This window comes from Cibotium barometz, chromosome 40 (assembly GCF_041138505.1).
Source record: "Cibotium barometz isolate CiBa-2024 chromosome 40, ASM4113850v1, whole genome shotgun sequence".
In the NCBI taxonomy this organism is placed as follows: domain Eukaryota; kingdom Viridiplantae; phylum Streptophyta; class Polypodiopsida; order Cyatheales; family Cibotiaceae; genus Cibotium; species Cibotium barometz.
Window position 1 is genome coordinate 3,557,929 of NC_141085.1, and position 16,506 is coordinate 3,574,434.

Here is a 16,506-nt window from a genome sequence, read left to right on the forward strand (position 1 = left end):
GGGGCCTTATGAAATAGAGCACATCTATCACCCGTAGAAATAACATGAGGGTGGAGCATTGATCAAATGCTTTTCCAACACTCCCATTCGCCCTTAATGTCCACACATGTAGAGGTGAACTGCCTCTTTGGTCCAATGCTGAGTCAATGAAGATGGGGCTCTGACACATCTCTCCGCAGAGCCTTTGTGAAAATGTACTCACATTTCTAGGTATTAGACAAGCTCCACCTCTCCATCCATAATAAGCTCACACACATAATGATATTGTATCTCAATGTACTTCATACAAGCATGAAACACTAGGTTCTTGGTGATTGTGCCATGTAACTCTGATTATTGTACAACACCACCATCGCTTCGTTTTGAGCAACATCCATGTTTCTTAAGATCCTCCTAAACCAGATTGCTTCACATGACGCAAAGCATGCTGCCTTCTTATACTCAGCCTATATGGAAGAAAGTGCCAATGTTGGTTGCTCTTGCTAATCTAAGATGTAATTCCAGACCTACTAAGAAAACATGTTGCCTTCTTATACTCAGCCTCTATGGAAGAAAGTGCCAATGCCGGCTACTTCTTGCTAATCTAGGATGTTATTCCAGACCTAATAAGAAAACAGTTAACTACCCAAAAACATATTTCCTGTTATCACAATCTCTTGCCCAATTTGAGTCACAAAATTGAGTCAAAGAATTATCCAATTTGTAAGTGATGCCATGCCCAATGGTAACTTTGATGTATTTCGACACTCACATTCTAGCCTTCTAATGGTTCTCTCAGAGACTGATTTGACAACCTCATAAGGACACCAACTGTAAAGCTGATGTCAGGTTGTGTATTGTACAGAAAGATCAAGCTCCTCTCGCCAACTTCTTGTACTCCTTCATATACACAAGTGGAGAAGCATCTTCCCACATGCTTCACACCAACCTCCGTGTAACCCTTGACTTGCACTTAGCCATGCCCCAAATGCCTTCAAAATTTATATTGCATACATTTTCTAAGAAATGAATATTCTATCTGACTCTTGCCAAACATCAATCCCCAAATAAAAATGCATAAGCCTAAGATCTATTATATCAAACACTAAACTCAACATCTCCTGTGTTTTTCAGATCTTCTTTTCATTTTTCCCTGTCATATAATGAGGTTGTCCACATATACAATGATCATGTACCTGCCGTGCTCAAAGAAAATATACAAATTTGCATCTGAAGGACAATTTAGAAAGATTGATACTTAACGAAGAAAGCATCTATCTGCCATCGTTGGTACCAAATGCTTGAGGGGCATGTTCAAGACACTGATACTTAACAAAGAAAACATTTATCTGCCATCGTTGGTACCATATGCCTGAGGGGCGTGTTTCAACCCATACAATGCCTCTCGGAGTCTGTACACTTTGTTTTTTGAACCAGGTATCACAAACTTGAGTGGTTACACCACATAAACCTCCTCCTTAACCTCCTCCTTGAGATGGCCGTTCAGAAATGCTAACTTCACATCCATTTGTAATATTGGCCACTTCCCAATGAGTGGCCAAGGCAGTATGAATAGTGGTGAATCTAGCCATGATGGGGGTGAATGTCTCCTAAAAGTGGAACTCTTCAACTTGTGCAAAACTCTTCACCTAGGAGCCTTGCCTTGTACTTATCTAATGTACCATCATACTTGTACTTGGCCTTCCAAATGCACTTGGTGCCAATAACCTTCCATTTTGTAGGTAGACCCACAAGATCCCAAGTGTGGTTTCTCAAAATTGAGTCCTCAAAATTGCGTCAAACTCTAACTCCATTGCCCCCCTCTAATTTGGATTTGCTAATGCTTCCTCCAAGCTAGCTGGCTCATGTACTTCTATTATCTCAGAGCCACCATCAAAGCCATATTGACAATGTGAGCGGAGGCCCTCTTCTCCTCCTCTATTCTCTTGGACCTATGAGCTGTTGGCTCTTCTGCGATTGCTAAGCACAGGTTTCCTATCCAAGAGTTGATCCACCCATTTAGAATATACCCTTTATGAGGTGTTGTAGGCTTCTCTTCTTCATCATCTAATGAATCCACCTCTTATGGAGTTGGTAATAACACTGGTGGTGGTTGTGATAGGCTACTTCTTCATTGAAGGATAGTGTGGATGGAGCCCTCTCAACCACCTAATGAGGCTGTTCCTCGAACACCTAATGAGGCTGTTCCTCGAACGCCTATCACACTGGTGGTGGTTGTGATAGGCTACTTCTTCATTGAAGGATAGTGTGGATGGAGCCCTCTCAACCACCTAATGAGGCTGTTCCTCGAACACCTAATGAGGCTGTTCCTCGAACGCCTATCACACTGGTGGTGGTTGTGATAGGCTACTTCTTCATTGAAGGATAGTGTGGATGGAGCCCTCTCAACCACCTAATGAGGCTGTTCCTCGAACACCACATCACGATTGTTGACAATTATCTTCTTTGCCTCTAGATCGGTAACCCTTTAACTCCATACTATACCCTAAGAAGAGACACTTTTTGTTTTTGGAATCCCACTTGGTTCTAGATAAGTCTAGAAAATGCACAAAATAGTCACATCCAAATGTCTTAAAATATTTAACTGAGGGTTTCTTACCTTTGAATAATCTCCTTACAATGTCATGCTCCTCACTACCTTTGTGTAACTCCTATTAAGGATATGCAATATAGTGTAACAGAGGGTTTCTTACCTGAATAAGCTCCTTATGGTGTATGCCCTTCACTACCTTTGTATAACTCCTAATTAAGGATATGCTATCCCAATGATTATGGAGGCCAATTAGAAGTCCTCGGTGGGAAGTGTCTAGAAGCCGATAATTTTAGAGAGGTCATTTGTAGGAGAACAAAAGAGTGAGCCAAGTGATTCCACATTTGTTTAGATGTGATGTCATATTTTAAAATATATGCATACACGTGCTAGATGTCCCCCTTGCCCCGCCTGCACACCCACCCAAAAAAAAAAGAGATGTCCTTTCCTTACCTATTCTTAATGACATGGATAACAATTGCCTCTTGCCATTGTTTGACGCTTGCAATCCCATTAAGATGGTTTTATCTAAGCTTATTTTTTGAAGGATGCAAGTAAGCAAGGACAAGCCTGCTAAGGAGTTGTGTTCATTCCTCCATAATGGCATTATACCTACTTTTGATCAATTTTTTATTGGATCTCCTCCATTTCTTTATACAAATTCTATTGACTTTGGTTTTAAGTCATTCATTATCTGTATTCTATCTAGAAAAGACACTAATCAAATCATGATTACTCTTCCTTAAACCCACCAAGTCTTCAATACCAGCACATGACTAGCAGTATATAGAAAGTGCTCTCTTATTAAGGATAGACTTCTTTGAATTCACCTCAAGTAAGGAACTTTGGGAAGAATGAGCTCATGAAACACAAACATAAGTAGAGGAACAACGGAAAACCTTGAAACAAGAGCCACCACGGTCCTCCGAGAGCTCCAGATTCACTATAATTGGCTCTATAAACACCACCATAAATTTTGTGAAAAGGCCATCAAACCCCCTTATTTTTGGGCATAGCTCCATTGAAGAACCGGGAGCAAGACCACGGACCCCAAAGTTTGCTCCCTCAAAAAGTGGTCAAACCATGTCAAACCACGTCAGGCTTACATATTTCATTTTATGGAATAGGCCTAACTAGGGCTATATTACTAGTCTACGCAAAGTTCATAGATTTTTTCTATTTATCATTAAGCTCGAGATAAGATCGCTTTATTTGTTCCAATGCCCTCTTACAAAAGAAAAGTGCATGTTCGAGTAGGTAAGATGGCAAAGTGTCTTATGGTAGGTCAAGCAAGTGAAACCATATTAACCAACAGAGTGATTAGCAACATGCATCAGTTCAACTCTATGTGTGGTCATGGATAGTTTTGAGTTCGGAATATAGTAAGGCTCGTGGTTGGCTTGGATAGTTTGGAATTGTTAAGTCTATGGTTGGGTTAGTGAGTTGATTTGTGAGCCTCAAACAGACTACTTATAGGTGGCATTGGCATCAACAACAAAAATACACCACGATGATACAAAGCTTAATGCAAAAATGTGGTTGACAACACAAATCCAGAACCGATATCTTAAAAAATAGGATACATCGTTGACCCTCTTGATTTCTCTCTAAGTCCTCAACATGGGGTCAGCTGCCTCCAATCGCCCCCAGAAACCACATCCACTTGGAGAAAAATCACAAGGTTATATATGGAAAAACAATGGAAAGAGCAAGAAGAAGAATCCAGGAACAGCATAATCTTATTAGCATGGTTGATAACACACACCCTTTATTCGAAATCACCCTATGGCCTCAGAGAACACGGCCCTTTCTTTTTTGCAGAATTCTCATACACATCACACACAGCAAGGAAACGTTGTTGGTTACACTTAGAGGCACAGGGTTACATAACAATTTTGCAGGCTCTACGTGTGAAATAATGCGCCTACGTTAAAGGCAGTAGCTGTACAACAACTATATATATCCGCAGGTGATGGGGCTGTTCGCCCAAAACACCCCCAATATTTTATACATACGAACTCAGGTTTATACTTTGAAAGGATCCAACATCAAGTTTTTGAGGTGCGACCATAGCAAAAATAGTCGAGACTGGCAGCTACAGACTTCGTCTCTTCACGAAGTCGCTGCAGGGTTTTGAGTAGTTGTTCCGATTTCTGGGAAAAAAAAAACAAAAAGTGAAGTAGTAGTAGTAGTCGTCGTCGTCGTCCTCGTCCTCTCTCCCTCCACTAAGTAAAAGAGTCTCATCATATTTAGGCTTACAAATGGAATTATTATGCTTAGAAAAAAAAAAACTTAAAAAAAAAAGCTGCAAAGAATGCCAGGATCTTTTTATTTTTATTATTAATTTTCTTTTTTGGGTGCCTTGCCATGCTGTCAAACCAGAAGGATCAACTACCCACCCAAAAATATATATATATATATATATATATTGCCAATAAAGCCACGCAACGCTCTCCTAGTGTGAAACCAACATCAGTCATTCTTGGTGATACGAAGCTCTTCCCTGCTGCCGAGATCAGAGAGAACCCCCACTCTTTGACCCTTCATCATCCCAGCACTTGAGTAGCTCATTCAGAGAAAAACTCCCTTCTGGCTTCTTTATGTCCCCCACCTCCTCGTCTTCAACTATCTCCTCAAAAACCACACTAGTGCTACCTGGTGTTAGGGAGGTCTGCTCAGTTGGCTAGACCTCCCATGACAGCGGGGAACTCTGCTTGGCCTGGCCCATCTAATTTCACCTGGTGCATTTCCTTTAAGAGCCAATGCTTTTTTTCTCCACGCCTCACAAGCCCTTGCGTTCTTTCTTGCCTAATGCATTTTTCTGACCTTGTGGTGGAGCTTGGTTTGCTCTTCCTACTCCCACATTTGGTGAAGCTCTTGTCTTGGCTTACACAGAATGACGTAAGGGATTGATGAGTGCCCTATATAAGTATCAGCAAACTCGCTTGGCAGGCAGCCTGCCAATTCTTACTTCTAGACATTTAGTTTGGGAGACCCCAAACTAAATGTCTAGCTTTGTATTGCATAGATAAATGAGACACCCAATAGACTGCTCATAAAGTGATGCATCAAATGGTTCATTTGCATCCAGGAGACTAAGCCTAGCACTTGTCTCTATTGGTGTAGCAACTTGCTTATAGACCAAAATGTGTAAAATACTCTTTTTATGTACTTTGATTGCAACATCACAATACCATCATCACGCTCTACAAACTATCTGCCCACATTTATTATAGGAAGCCGCTTAAAGAGTTGAAGTGAGGCGACAAAGATGTGAAGTTTGAGACTTTCAATGGTAGGATGGACATGACGAAAGAGCTTGCTTTCATCAAACAGTTTAAGATTGCCTTTCGTTATGTGGACTTCACTTAGGAATCTTTACTTCCTTGTATTGATATGCACTTGAAACAGAGTACGAGTGATTAGGTTTTTTTTTGGGAAAAAGATCCTTCTATTAGTTACCGAGAAAAACAACCAAAATGACTAAGTACAAACTTGTCCCCAAATGGGAAACAAGAGTCAAGATGTACAAAAGGGGAGGATGCACTTCTCCTTTGGTTAATCCCTCTACGAGGAGAGGGCTATTTCATACAATGCAAGGAGAAAAGGACAACCACACAGGTGGTCTATAATGCCAAGTGGGCTTGCCATCACTATCTGTAAGAAAGGGATCGTGCCCCCATATCATCAGGAAGGCCTCCCGACACTTCTGCATGCAGTCTGAGCCATCCTGAAGCTTACCTTAATGACCACGGAGGGTATGAATGATATCAAGCCAAATGCTCCCTCCGGATGAACTCCGTTGGCGGGGTGACGGTGCCTTCGATGGCTTCATTGCATCATGCTCTCCGTATGTGCCATGCAGCAATATTGCTACAAATCTCCCATCTCTAGCTGGAACCCGGAGTCCAGCAACATGTAGGAGGAACTGGAACTGGCACTGTAGACCACGGAGGGTATGAATGATATCAAGCCACATGCTCCACATAGACTTCGCTGGCGGGGTGAGGGTGCCTTCGATGGCTTCGCTGCATCATGCTCTTTGTATGTGCCACGCAGCAATACTGCTACAAATCTCTGTCTCTGGCTGGAACCCAAAGTCCAACAACCTGTAGGAGGAGCTGGAACTGGCATTGTAGAAATACGAAGGTGAGAGACTTGAAGGGCTAGCTAGTCCCCCACCTTCCTCCTTATATGACATGATGATCACGGCCTCAGTGGCCCAAGTAACTGTACCCCACGTCACAATACGGGCGGGGCCCGATCTATAGCGAAAATGCATAGGATCCTCTACCAAATCGGCTGAGCCTTTTGGCAATCCCGAAGACAATGATGCTGAGACTCTTGGGGATAACCACACCTCCGACATAATGCAATGGCCAAGTGCCAACTGCTAAGCTCCTATGTGCCAGCTGCCACATGAAAAGGGTGATCTTCTAAAACTATCCCACAACCACTTCAAAAAATCTGAGAGAAAGTGCGGCGGGCGTCTTTGGGACTGCCAACGTGTTGTTGCTGTGGGAGTGTCCTCCACCTCTGACATGTGAATCCTGCGGCCCAGTTGTGAAGTGTAAGTGGGGGTGATGGTGTTAGTGGACCAGGAAGGTGGGAAACCCTCACACATGACTTTATTGAACATGTAGGCGTAAGGGCACAAGTGTGTCATGGGCATGGGAGATGTACTGGAAATGAGTCCCTCACGATCCAGTGCTCGCCCATTACATAGTCTACAAATGGCCATCAGTACCATGCCCAGTGTGAAGAAAGTGGAGGTGGCCGCGGGGGGGGACTTCTCTCCAAGCGTCCTTGTTTGTAGTTAGGCCCCAAGAAGAGTCGTTATAGTTCATCCTCTTTCCAAGCATAGAACTCTCGTTTCTTGCATTTTGTCAGAAAATCCGTTGCACTAAGTGCCTTGAGATTTTCCCAACGCACACCTCATGCTTGAGACGGGAGCGGGTGGCCCGGCATTCATCATCATACCAACCATCCTGGGGCATGGTGCTGCAAGGTGACTTGGCAGTGGAGCAGGGTGTGCATCTGAAGGAGGTGGTGGCAGATGAGTGAAGGATGATGGTGAGTTGGGATGTGAGGGTGGCAAGGGGTTAAGAGGTCCACATCTTGGAGCTGGCAATAAATGTGGTCTGAGTAAACACCATCAAGCTCGTGATCAAAATGGATCTGGGTGTAGTGAGAGGTGGGAGGTGTTGTTTGGGCGGGCAGGTGGGGGGGGAGGGGGGGGGGGGTCGGCGGGATTGGGGCGCGGTGTCAGGACACATGAGGGTGAATTGGAGATAGGTTTGGTCAGAAACAATGGGGGGTAGCCGGGTGGAGAAGTCAAGGATGAGGCGTGCCAAAGCCAGAGATCCTAGTAGGTAATCCACGGTGCTAGAGCCAAGCCCCGCCTCCACCTCACGGAGTAAGTAAAATAACGTTAAAAGTAGTGGTATTTCACTTGCGCCAAAGGCTCCCACTTATTCTACACCTCTCAAGTCATTTCACAAAGTCGGACTAGAGTCAAGCTCAACAGGGTCTTCTTTCCCCGCTGATTTTTCCAAGCCTGTTCCCTTGGCTGTGGTTTCGCTAGATAGTAGATAGGGACAGTGGGAATCTCGTTAATCCATTCATGCGCGTCACTAATTAGATGACGAGGCATTTGGCTACCTTAAGAGAGTCATAGTTACTCCCGCCGTTTACCCGCGCTTGGTTGAATTTCTTCACTTTGACATTCAGAGCACTGTGCAGAAATCACATTGCGTCAACATCCGTGGGGGCCATCGCAATGCTTTGTTTTAATTAAACAGTCGGATTCCCCTTGTCCGTACCAGTTCTGAGACGGCTGTTCACCGCCTAGGGGGGGCCGCCCCGCGAGGGGCGACGTTCTGCGCCCGTCGCCTGGTGGGCACGCGGAGGCCCGCCCTCGCCGCTGGGGCAGCTCGGGCAGACCCTCGACATCTGTGTGGAAACCAGGTGAAGGCACCTGAGGAAAACCAGCAGGGCATCCCGTTATAAAGAACGAGACTGTGTGCAGCTCTGAGCTCCAGGAGTATCTCCCAGACTTCTTGTCCTATGATGATCTCATGAGGCCCATGTGACTGATGTCCAGGTCCTGCAGTCTGATGGGGTCATCCAATTCAAGTAGAGGAACTTGGCAGCTCCTGGTCCTAGCGTTGAAGTCTCCCAATAGGAGGACTTCACCCACACAAGAAAACTCTAATAGTGGTAGGAAAGATGACTAACCATGCTGCTGAGCATAAGGGGAGTGGCTCGGTGGGAAATAGCATATTGCAATATAAATAGCTCTCTCTCCAATCACTTGTAGCAGCACCCATAGGTACCATGCCTCCTCGTCCTTCGGGACAATGCTAGTAGTCTGCCTGAGGTGTGATCTGTAGAGAAATCCCATAAATACAAGACATGTAGCACTTCCGCCCCTTTAGAGACATGCAAGTCCATGTAAAGCTACTAGGAAACCTATTCTTTAAATTGCTTAACTTTTCCCCAGCTGAACTTTCCTCTGATCTACCCTTCCATTTTTATGTCTCTTCGGAATACTGAATATCTTAAATTATAAAGATGTCTTGTCCTCGCAACTGGTTCATGTGGAAGCCTAGGTGGTTCTTAAAAGGGTTTAAACAAAAATAGCCTTGACAAGTTGAAACTGTTAAGAAATTTTGCATCTGTTGTACACTTGCAGAAAATGAGCTTCTTTCTTCAAATGGCCATGACCATTTTAACTGGATCATTGTAAAATTCCGCCCTAGTGCCATCAAAAACTATTTCTCAAGGAGCACATCATCATCACAGATCATAGTGTCAAAAAATTAAGTGGCTTGTATATAGCATATGATCAACTACACTACTTGCATGAGTTAAGTGGCTAGATAGCTTGCTCCGAATAAGTATTGAGTTTTTCTTAGCTTTCTTGTAAGAATTTTTCCTGGCAAGTTTAAAGCAAAACATCAAAAAGCCTCTTAGCTACCCCATCATAGAAGTTATCTTTTTGTGCTCATTCAAAATGACCGTGAAGTGCTGACATTGGTTCAAAATTAGAGTTTACAACAAAAATTTACATTTAAAAGTGTTAACTTTGAATCAAGAAGCAGGATCAACAACCAAGATATGAACAAAAAGACCAACCTCCTTTTGAGTCTGCAGAATTGTCTCCTCCATATCAAGGCTATCACCTCTGCAATTTCGCACATGCAAATCCGGTTTCTCAAGGACAGTGCTAGTGAATGGTATATACTCAACATCGTTCATTGCAGTCTTGTCATAATCTCTTGCTTCACTCCTTGGCTTGAGCGGGCTTTCAAAAATGGTTTTTGATGGAAAAAAATTAAATTCGGAATTACATTCTCCTCTAACCTCATCTGACAAATTTCCCTGCAAAAAATGCCTCCATTTGAGAGGAGGAGGAGAATACATGCTATAAACACATGCACATACCCTATCCACCCATCTGCATGCAGCTGCACCAGCGCATGCACTTGATCCTCGAATAATCCAAAAAGTCCTAAATTCAAATGCTAGTCTTTTTGAAGATAAGTGAACTTAAACGGTAGAGAAATAATACCGTATTTCCATTTCCCTTGTTATAAGACCTATTCGTAATGCTAATAAATACCTTGTCAGAGAAAATTCTGGATACAGATTCATTTGAAAGGTTTGCATTATCTTTCATTTCAAATGAACCATTTCCTGAAGAACCACGGAGACGTGAATATCTTTGTGCTGATGAAGATACAGCAATTTTTCCAGCTATACCGAATGCTTCTTGCTCTGCAATATTAGCCTGGATTTCAAAGCCTGAACTTGAGGCCCCTAATAAACTTTGCACCTTTCTTGGAGAAGCATAGTCCCCATCTGCATGAAGTCCTGACCTCCTAATTAATGTCCTATCACTTCCCTGCAAGTCATTTCCTAAGTCTCTTCCATCTGTTTTAAACACATTCTCTGCTGAAGAAACCTGTCCTGTAGTCTTCTCCCACTGACAGCTTTGATCACCTGTGCTATCTCCACTTGAATTCATTTCTGCCCGTATGTCACGTATCAGTATTTCTAAGTTTTTGCCAGGTCTTGATAATTGGTGATCAGAAACTCTGTTATTTTCATTTACATTATGTGAAACCATATTCAGATTTGCCTTATGCAGGTTGTTGATTTCATTGTTTATGGCCTTAGAGGAAACTACTGATGTCACTTTTAGACTTTCCATCTTATTTACATTGAGTTCATTTATGTTGCCTTTGCCCTGCCACTGATCAGAAATCTTCCTCGCTCCTTTGGCAGGACAAAATATTTGATCCAGTTCTCTTTGATTGAACCTTTCTCTTCCTAGATTGACCTCTTGTGTCCCTTTAAAACCCCTTGCTTTCCACGTCTTAGTCAGGTTCCCAAATACCCTAGCTCGAGCCCTAGCTCGAAACATTTTCAGTCGCTCTTGATCTAAGATCCAATCAGCCTGACTGAGATCTGGAGAACTGTCTGGCCTCCGCAAACCTGTTTTCTTTTCTTTTAGGACATTACAACTAGACCACCTGTCTGACCCTGAAGTAACAGAATCTCTTGGATTGCACCGTCTGCAATTTAAAGACCTTTCGACATTGAAATTTGCACGTTTTTTCTTGTCAGAGAGGCATGCATAAGCCTGCAAGTATAAGCAAAGTCGAAGGGAAAAAGTGAGGAGGAACTTGTGCCTTGTATTCCTAAGGTTATCAGACACATGAAAAGCTTTCAACATAGATAGGTGTAAGCAACTGAATGGTGAGGAGAAACATCCAATCCAAGCATTCCCACACTGAGCATTTGCTGAAATAAACAATCAGTGAACCACTTCAAGAGATAGTGGGATTCAAAACATTGGTACCTCTAAAGGCATTTTGAGATTGCAGATGTCTACAACACGATCAGAGCAATAAAAATGAAAAAAAAAGGAAATTGCAGTGAGAGCAACAAGCTCTTTCCATGTTCACCTTTAAATATTTGTACATTGTCCTGTAATGTGTTGTCCACACAGATTAGAAAACCTCCCATTGTCATTTTTTTAACTAGACACCGGAAAAGCACTCAAGAGAGATGGTATCACTGAAACCACCCTGAGAATGAAATTCCAAAACTTTTACATCAACTGGCATTCAAGTACTTTCACTACTAAACAATCTGAGGAAATAATGGAGCTTCCCCATCTGCGCACCTATGGCCTTTGCATCACCCAACTCCTCTCTCTCGTGCTGCCCTGTGTCTCCTTGCTGCCTGGTTTCGCCCCCCGCTCCTCTCGTCTGCCTTCCTCCTCCTCCACCCTGTTGAGCCCCTGCCTTACCCCTTCCTGCTCTGCACTTCGACCTGCATGTCATCCACCTTCACCTGCCTCCAATCCCCTGGCTGCCTGTCCCTCAACAACCCCCCCCCCCCCCCCCCCCCCCCCCCACCTATCATGGCCCTGTGAAATTGGTACAGCATATGTGTGGTCATGGTGGTCTGTGAGCAAGATGAACATTTAATTGTTCATACTTGGGTGCCCAGACAAAAAGTTAACTTGTGGACATCCCCAAGTGTGAAGGGGGACCAAGAGTTTTTAAAGTTTATAACCTTGGGTGGCCCCTAGGCATAAGTGGCTCCTAGGAAAGTTTTAATAAACTTTATGGGCCTTAGGATTTTTATGGGGAGAGGGGGCTACTCTACTTTTAGTGTACACGCCTCCCCCTCTATCTCTCTCTTGCTTTTTCTGAAAGGAGGGCACATACAGCTTAGGGTGATTGCAGGCATGGAGAGAAGGCGGCTGCAGCAGAAAGCACACAGTGGGCTGGACACGCTTGGAGTTGGCAGTCTACGCAGGTGCTCACCAAACCAAGTTGCAAGTGGACAGAACTGCAGGCGGCTTTAGGACAGTAGCCGTACAGAGCTGGGCGTGGGTTTTTGCAGGCAGCTGCAGGACAGTTGGTACACAGAGAGTTGATGCACCAGGATTACCGTCGGGAACATGATTGGACTCGACAAATCACCGATGGTCATGCCAAAGGCCTCAACAGCAGCAAACAACAGGTAGGTTGATTGGCATGGTTCATGGGATTGGAGCCTTAGCCTTTGGCTCCGGGGAGGTTTGCGGACGCGAGCCTACGGTTGGGTGGTGAGCTAGCCTGCAACCCTCTTAGGGGGTTTGTACTAATCACTCATGTTTTGCATTTAGGAGAGATCCGTGGGGTTGTAACAAAATTCCACAATACCTAGGGGACAACTTCCCAACCTTCCCCATCCGCAACTTCTAAGGACTCTTGGGTATCCTTAGATATACTAGCATTCCCTCGATCATAGGCACTTCTAATAGATTCTCGTGCACTGACTAGCATTTCCTACATATCCTCTAGCCGCATTACCCTTAAGTTTTGATATAGTTGCCAAAGATCTAGCTTGGTAGCCGTACATCAACATTCTCGTGTGAGCTCTGGAGGGCAAAGGCAGGTGGCTGTAATTCAGGACAGCAGACACTTTTCTCTCGGGGCTGGTGTATCTGACGAGGACTGGACTGAGGGATAGCAATGTGTTGGCTGAATATCTCTCTCTTTCCACTGGCTCACAACTGTTTCAAAGTTGTTTCATCTGGCCCTTTGTGAGAGGAGGGGTTGGACAATTTGAAGGGTGGAAACAGAGTAAGATTGTGGATTTGTTCTTTGGCTGAGTTTGAGGCTACGATCGTGGAACAGCTAGATGTCCAATCTGGCAACCCTCAAGTCTTGGTTGATCAAAGGAGATAGCAGTGTGTTGCTTTTGTGGGACACGAATCTGTGTGTGTATCCTCTATGCTAAGAGGTCTTGAGGGTTGCCAGATTGGACATGCAGGTTTCTATTCCTTGATTGGCTTTGTTGTACTCAGTTAAGCTTTTCCATTGAACTTGAATAAAGAAATACTGAAAGGGGCGCCAAGCTTTGGGGCCAACAGGTGTCGTCTTGTTATTTGTGTAGGAGCACTCTGGCGAGTGCAATCGGGGAATGCCGTCACTCTGTGTATTGTCGGCAATTATATGTTTGCACAGATCATGGCTATGGAAGGGCAACAAGTTGGAGCAATGGCTTTATGACAGGGACTGCTTTTGGGCAGTTTGTTACAGCTTGCCAGGGCTCATGTGTTCATGATCATGTAGGATTCGCTCGTGCACATGAGTTGTGGGCTATTGTATATGCTGATGTTGTGGGAAAAAAGCTTTGTTTTGGGACTGTTTATGGGCTGTTTTGGTTGGCTGCAAGTACAGCTGTGTGCATGGGTTTTTGGCTGCATTTACAAGGTCACATGGATGTGTTTCTTAGCATGGAAGTGATGCAAGCTTGTATGGGTGGATGTACATAGGGCAGATTGCTTTATTCCTGCTTGAACGGAACAAAGGGACTTGCAGTTTTGGGCATACCCATGTATCTCAGTTTTGGCACAGAATTACAGCCAGACATATTCAATTAGAACTCTCTTGTTTGTGTGCCGTGTTGGTACTATGTTTGAGAGGGTGCTATGGATGATTTCATGTGGGGGACAAGACAAAGGTTTCATGCTTGATCAGACCAGATGTTTCATGGGAAACAACTCATTGGATGCATACTGGAACATGTCTTTGCTTCGCGTGGGAAACATGCTTCTGGTTTTTCCAAGAGATAGGTCACATGCAAGCAGTTACAGGAATGGACACATGTTTGGTATAGCCTTGCCGCTGATTGGACAAGGGTCAGGGAATCCATGGTTAAGATGGATAGTACCCTTCGACGGCAGAGATGGATGGTACAGGTGTGTCTATTGTATCATATAATGCGCTGTCATATGAGTTCTCTTTTGGAAACAGATTCAAGTCCTTTTTGCTAGAAATAGAAGCACTGGATGTCTCACGATGTATGTTGTCCACAGGGTGAAAAACTATGGGTAGTCAAGGTACCTTGATCGTGGGAGAAAGCTTTTGTTTGTAGGACTCCATGCATGAGAGTCTTTTGACTATGGGTAATCCGCTGTTCACTTGGAATGCAATCGAGGACGCTTGCCATTCTTCAAGAGGGGGGTATGTCGTCATGGCCCTGTGAAATTGGTACAGTATATGTGTGGGCATGGTGGTCTGTGAGCAAGATAAACATTTAATTGTTCATTCTTGGGTGCCCGGAAAGTTAACTTGTGGACATCCCCAAGTGTGAAGGGGGACCAAGGGATTAAAGTTTTTAAAGTTTATAACCTTGGGTGTCCCCTAGGCATAAGTGGCTCCTAGTAAAGTTTTAATAAACTTTATGGGCCTTCGGATTTTTATGGGGAGAGGAGGCTTCTCTACTTTTAGAGTACACGCCTCCCTCTCTATCTCTCTTGCTTTTTCTAAAAGGAAGGCGCATACAGCCTAGGGTGATTGCAGGCGTGGAGAGAAGGCTGCTGCAAACAGAAAGCACACAGTGGGCTGCACACGCTTGGAGTTGGCAGTCTGCGCAGGTGCTCACCAAACCAGGTTGCAGGTGGACAGAACTGCAGGTGGCTGTAGGACAGTAGTCGTACAGAGCTGGGCATGGGTTTTTGCATGCGGCTGCACGACAGTTGGTACACAGAGTTGGGCGAGGGAAGACTGCTGGCGGGGTGTTGACTGGACAGCAGGCCAGACATCCAAACATTGTATCAGATCCACCATGATGTAACTTTTTGGTCTCATAGGTCATTATGGCCTTTTGAAGACGTTATTATAACATTTCATTTCATTTCTCTCCCCCTCGTGTGAGCTCTGGAGGGCAAAGGTAGGTGGCTATAATTCAAGACAGCAGACACTTTTCTCTCGGGGCTGGTGTATTTGACGAGGACTGGACTGAGGGATAGCAGTGTGTCGGCTGAAAAACTCTCTCTCTTTCCACTAGCTCACAACTGTGTCAGAGTTGTTTCATCTGGCCCTTTGTGAGAGGAGGGGTTGGACAGTTTGAAGGGTGGAAACACAGTAAGATTGTGGATTTGTTCTTTGGCTGAGTTTGAGGCTACGATCATGGAACAGCTAGATGTCCAATCTGGCAACCCTCAAGTCTTGGTTGATCAAAGGAGACAGGAGTGTGCTTTTGTGGGACATGGATCTGTGTGTGTATCCTCTATGCTAAGAGGTCTTGAGGGTGGACATGCAGGTTTCTTTTCCTTGATTGGCTTTGTTGTACTCAGTTAAGCTTTTCCATTGAATTTGAATAAAGAAATACCGAAAGGGGCGCCAAGCTTTGGGGCCAATAGGTGTCGTCTTGTTATTTGTGTAGGAGCACTCTGGCTCCCCAGTGTCTGTGTTTTACCTTGCTGAATTAACAGTTTTGAGAGAGTGTGTTAAATGTTTGCTTAGTACCCTTTGGGATTCATCTGAAGGCCAGTTTCAAACCCCCCCCCCCCCAAAAAATCCGCGCGCATGAGCCTCTTCAGCTTTCAGGTTGATTTTCTCTTCGGAAGTGTCGGCATCTTCTGGTCTTCACAACTACACGAGGACTCCATGGCAGCCGCTCCGTCATCCCTAACTGAGGCCACCGTCCCTTGCCTTTCCTTCTCAAAAGTGGACCTCTAGCTCCTCACTTCGACAATTGCCTCCCTCAAGGCCCCCACCTTGGTCTGCAAGATTGTGGGTAGTTGCCGGACAGCTCAGAGACCTTTTGTAGGCAAGCCTTGTCGGCGAGCCTTGAAAGATCACTGATATTCATCCTTTGCGGTGTGGATACCACCAGATCAAGTTTGATTCGCCTACAGCATCGGACAAAATCATGCAACTAAGCCCCATCGCACTATGCACTACCCACGCCTTCTTTACGAGGTGGCAGCACAGCTTCGACCGAGCATCCAATCCCCTAGTTAGCATCTCAAGCTTTTTGGTGACAATTTGCTTTCCTTGTCTCAATAAGAAATACAGTTGGGAATCAACGTCTTACCTATGTGTGAACCTACTCCTAGAGTGAGGAAGTATGTGTGTATGTGAACCACCTCTTAGAGGGGTATCAAATAATATCTAGATATT

The 16,506-nt window shown here is 44.5% G+C and overlaps 1 protein-coding gene across 3 annotated transcripts in view; it reads right to left on the reverse strand.

Moving 5' to 3' along the window:
- LOC147615127 (uncharacterized) overlaps nucleotides 1-16,506 on the reverse strand; it is a 122,641-nt gene that overhangs the window by 13,647 nt on the left and 92,488 nt on the right. Inside the window, exons 5-7 of one of the 3 annotated variants that reach the window (XM_086779113.1) lie at nucleotides 10,155-11,177; nucleotides 9,668-9,913; nucleotides 4,252-4,683 (exon numbers count right to left, since the gene is read on the reverse strand). In XM_086779113.1, coding sequence (XP_086635239.1) covers nucleotides 4,579-4,683; nucleotides 9,668-9,913; nucleotides 10,155-11,177 — 1,374 coding nt within the window. In that variant the 3' untranslated portion in view covers nucleotides 4,252-4,578. Of the gene's footprint in view, nucleotides 1-4,251; nucleotides 4,684-9,187; nucleotides 9,468-9,667; nucleotides 9,914-10,154; nucleotides 11,178-16,506 lie in introns of those variants that run through there. The other 2 variants (XM_086779114.1, XM_086779115.1) reach the window with 2 other exon arrangements.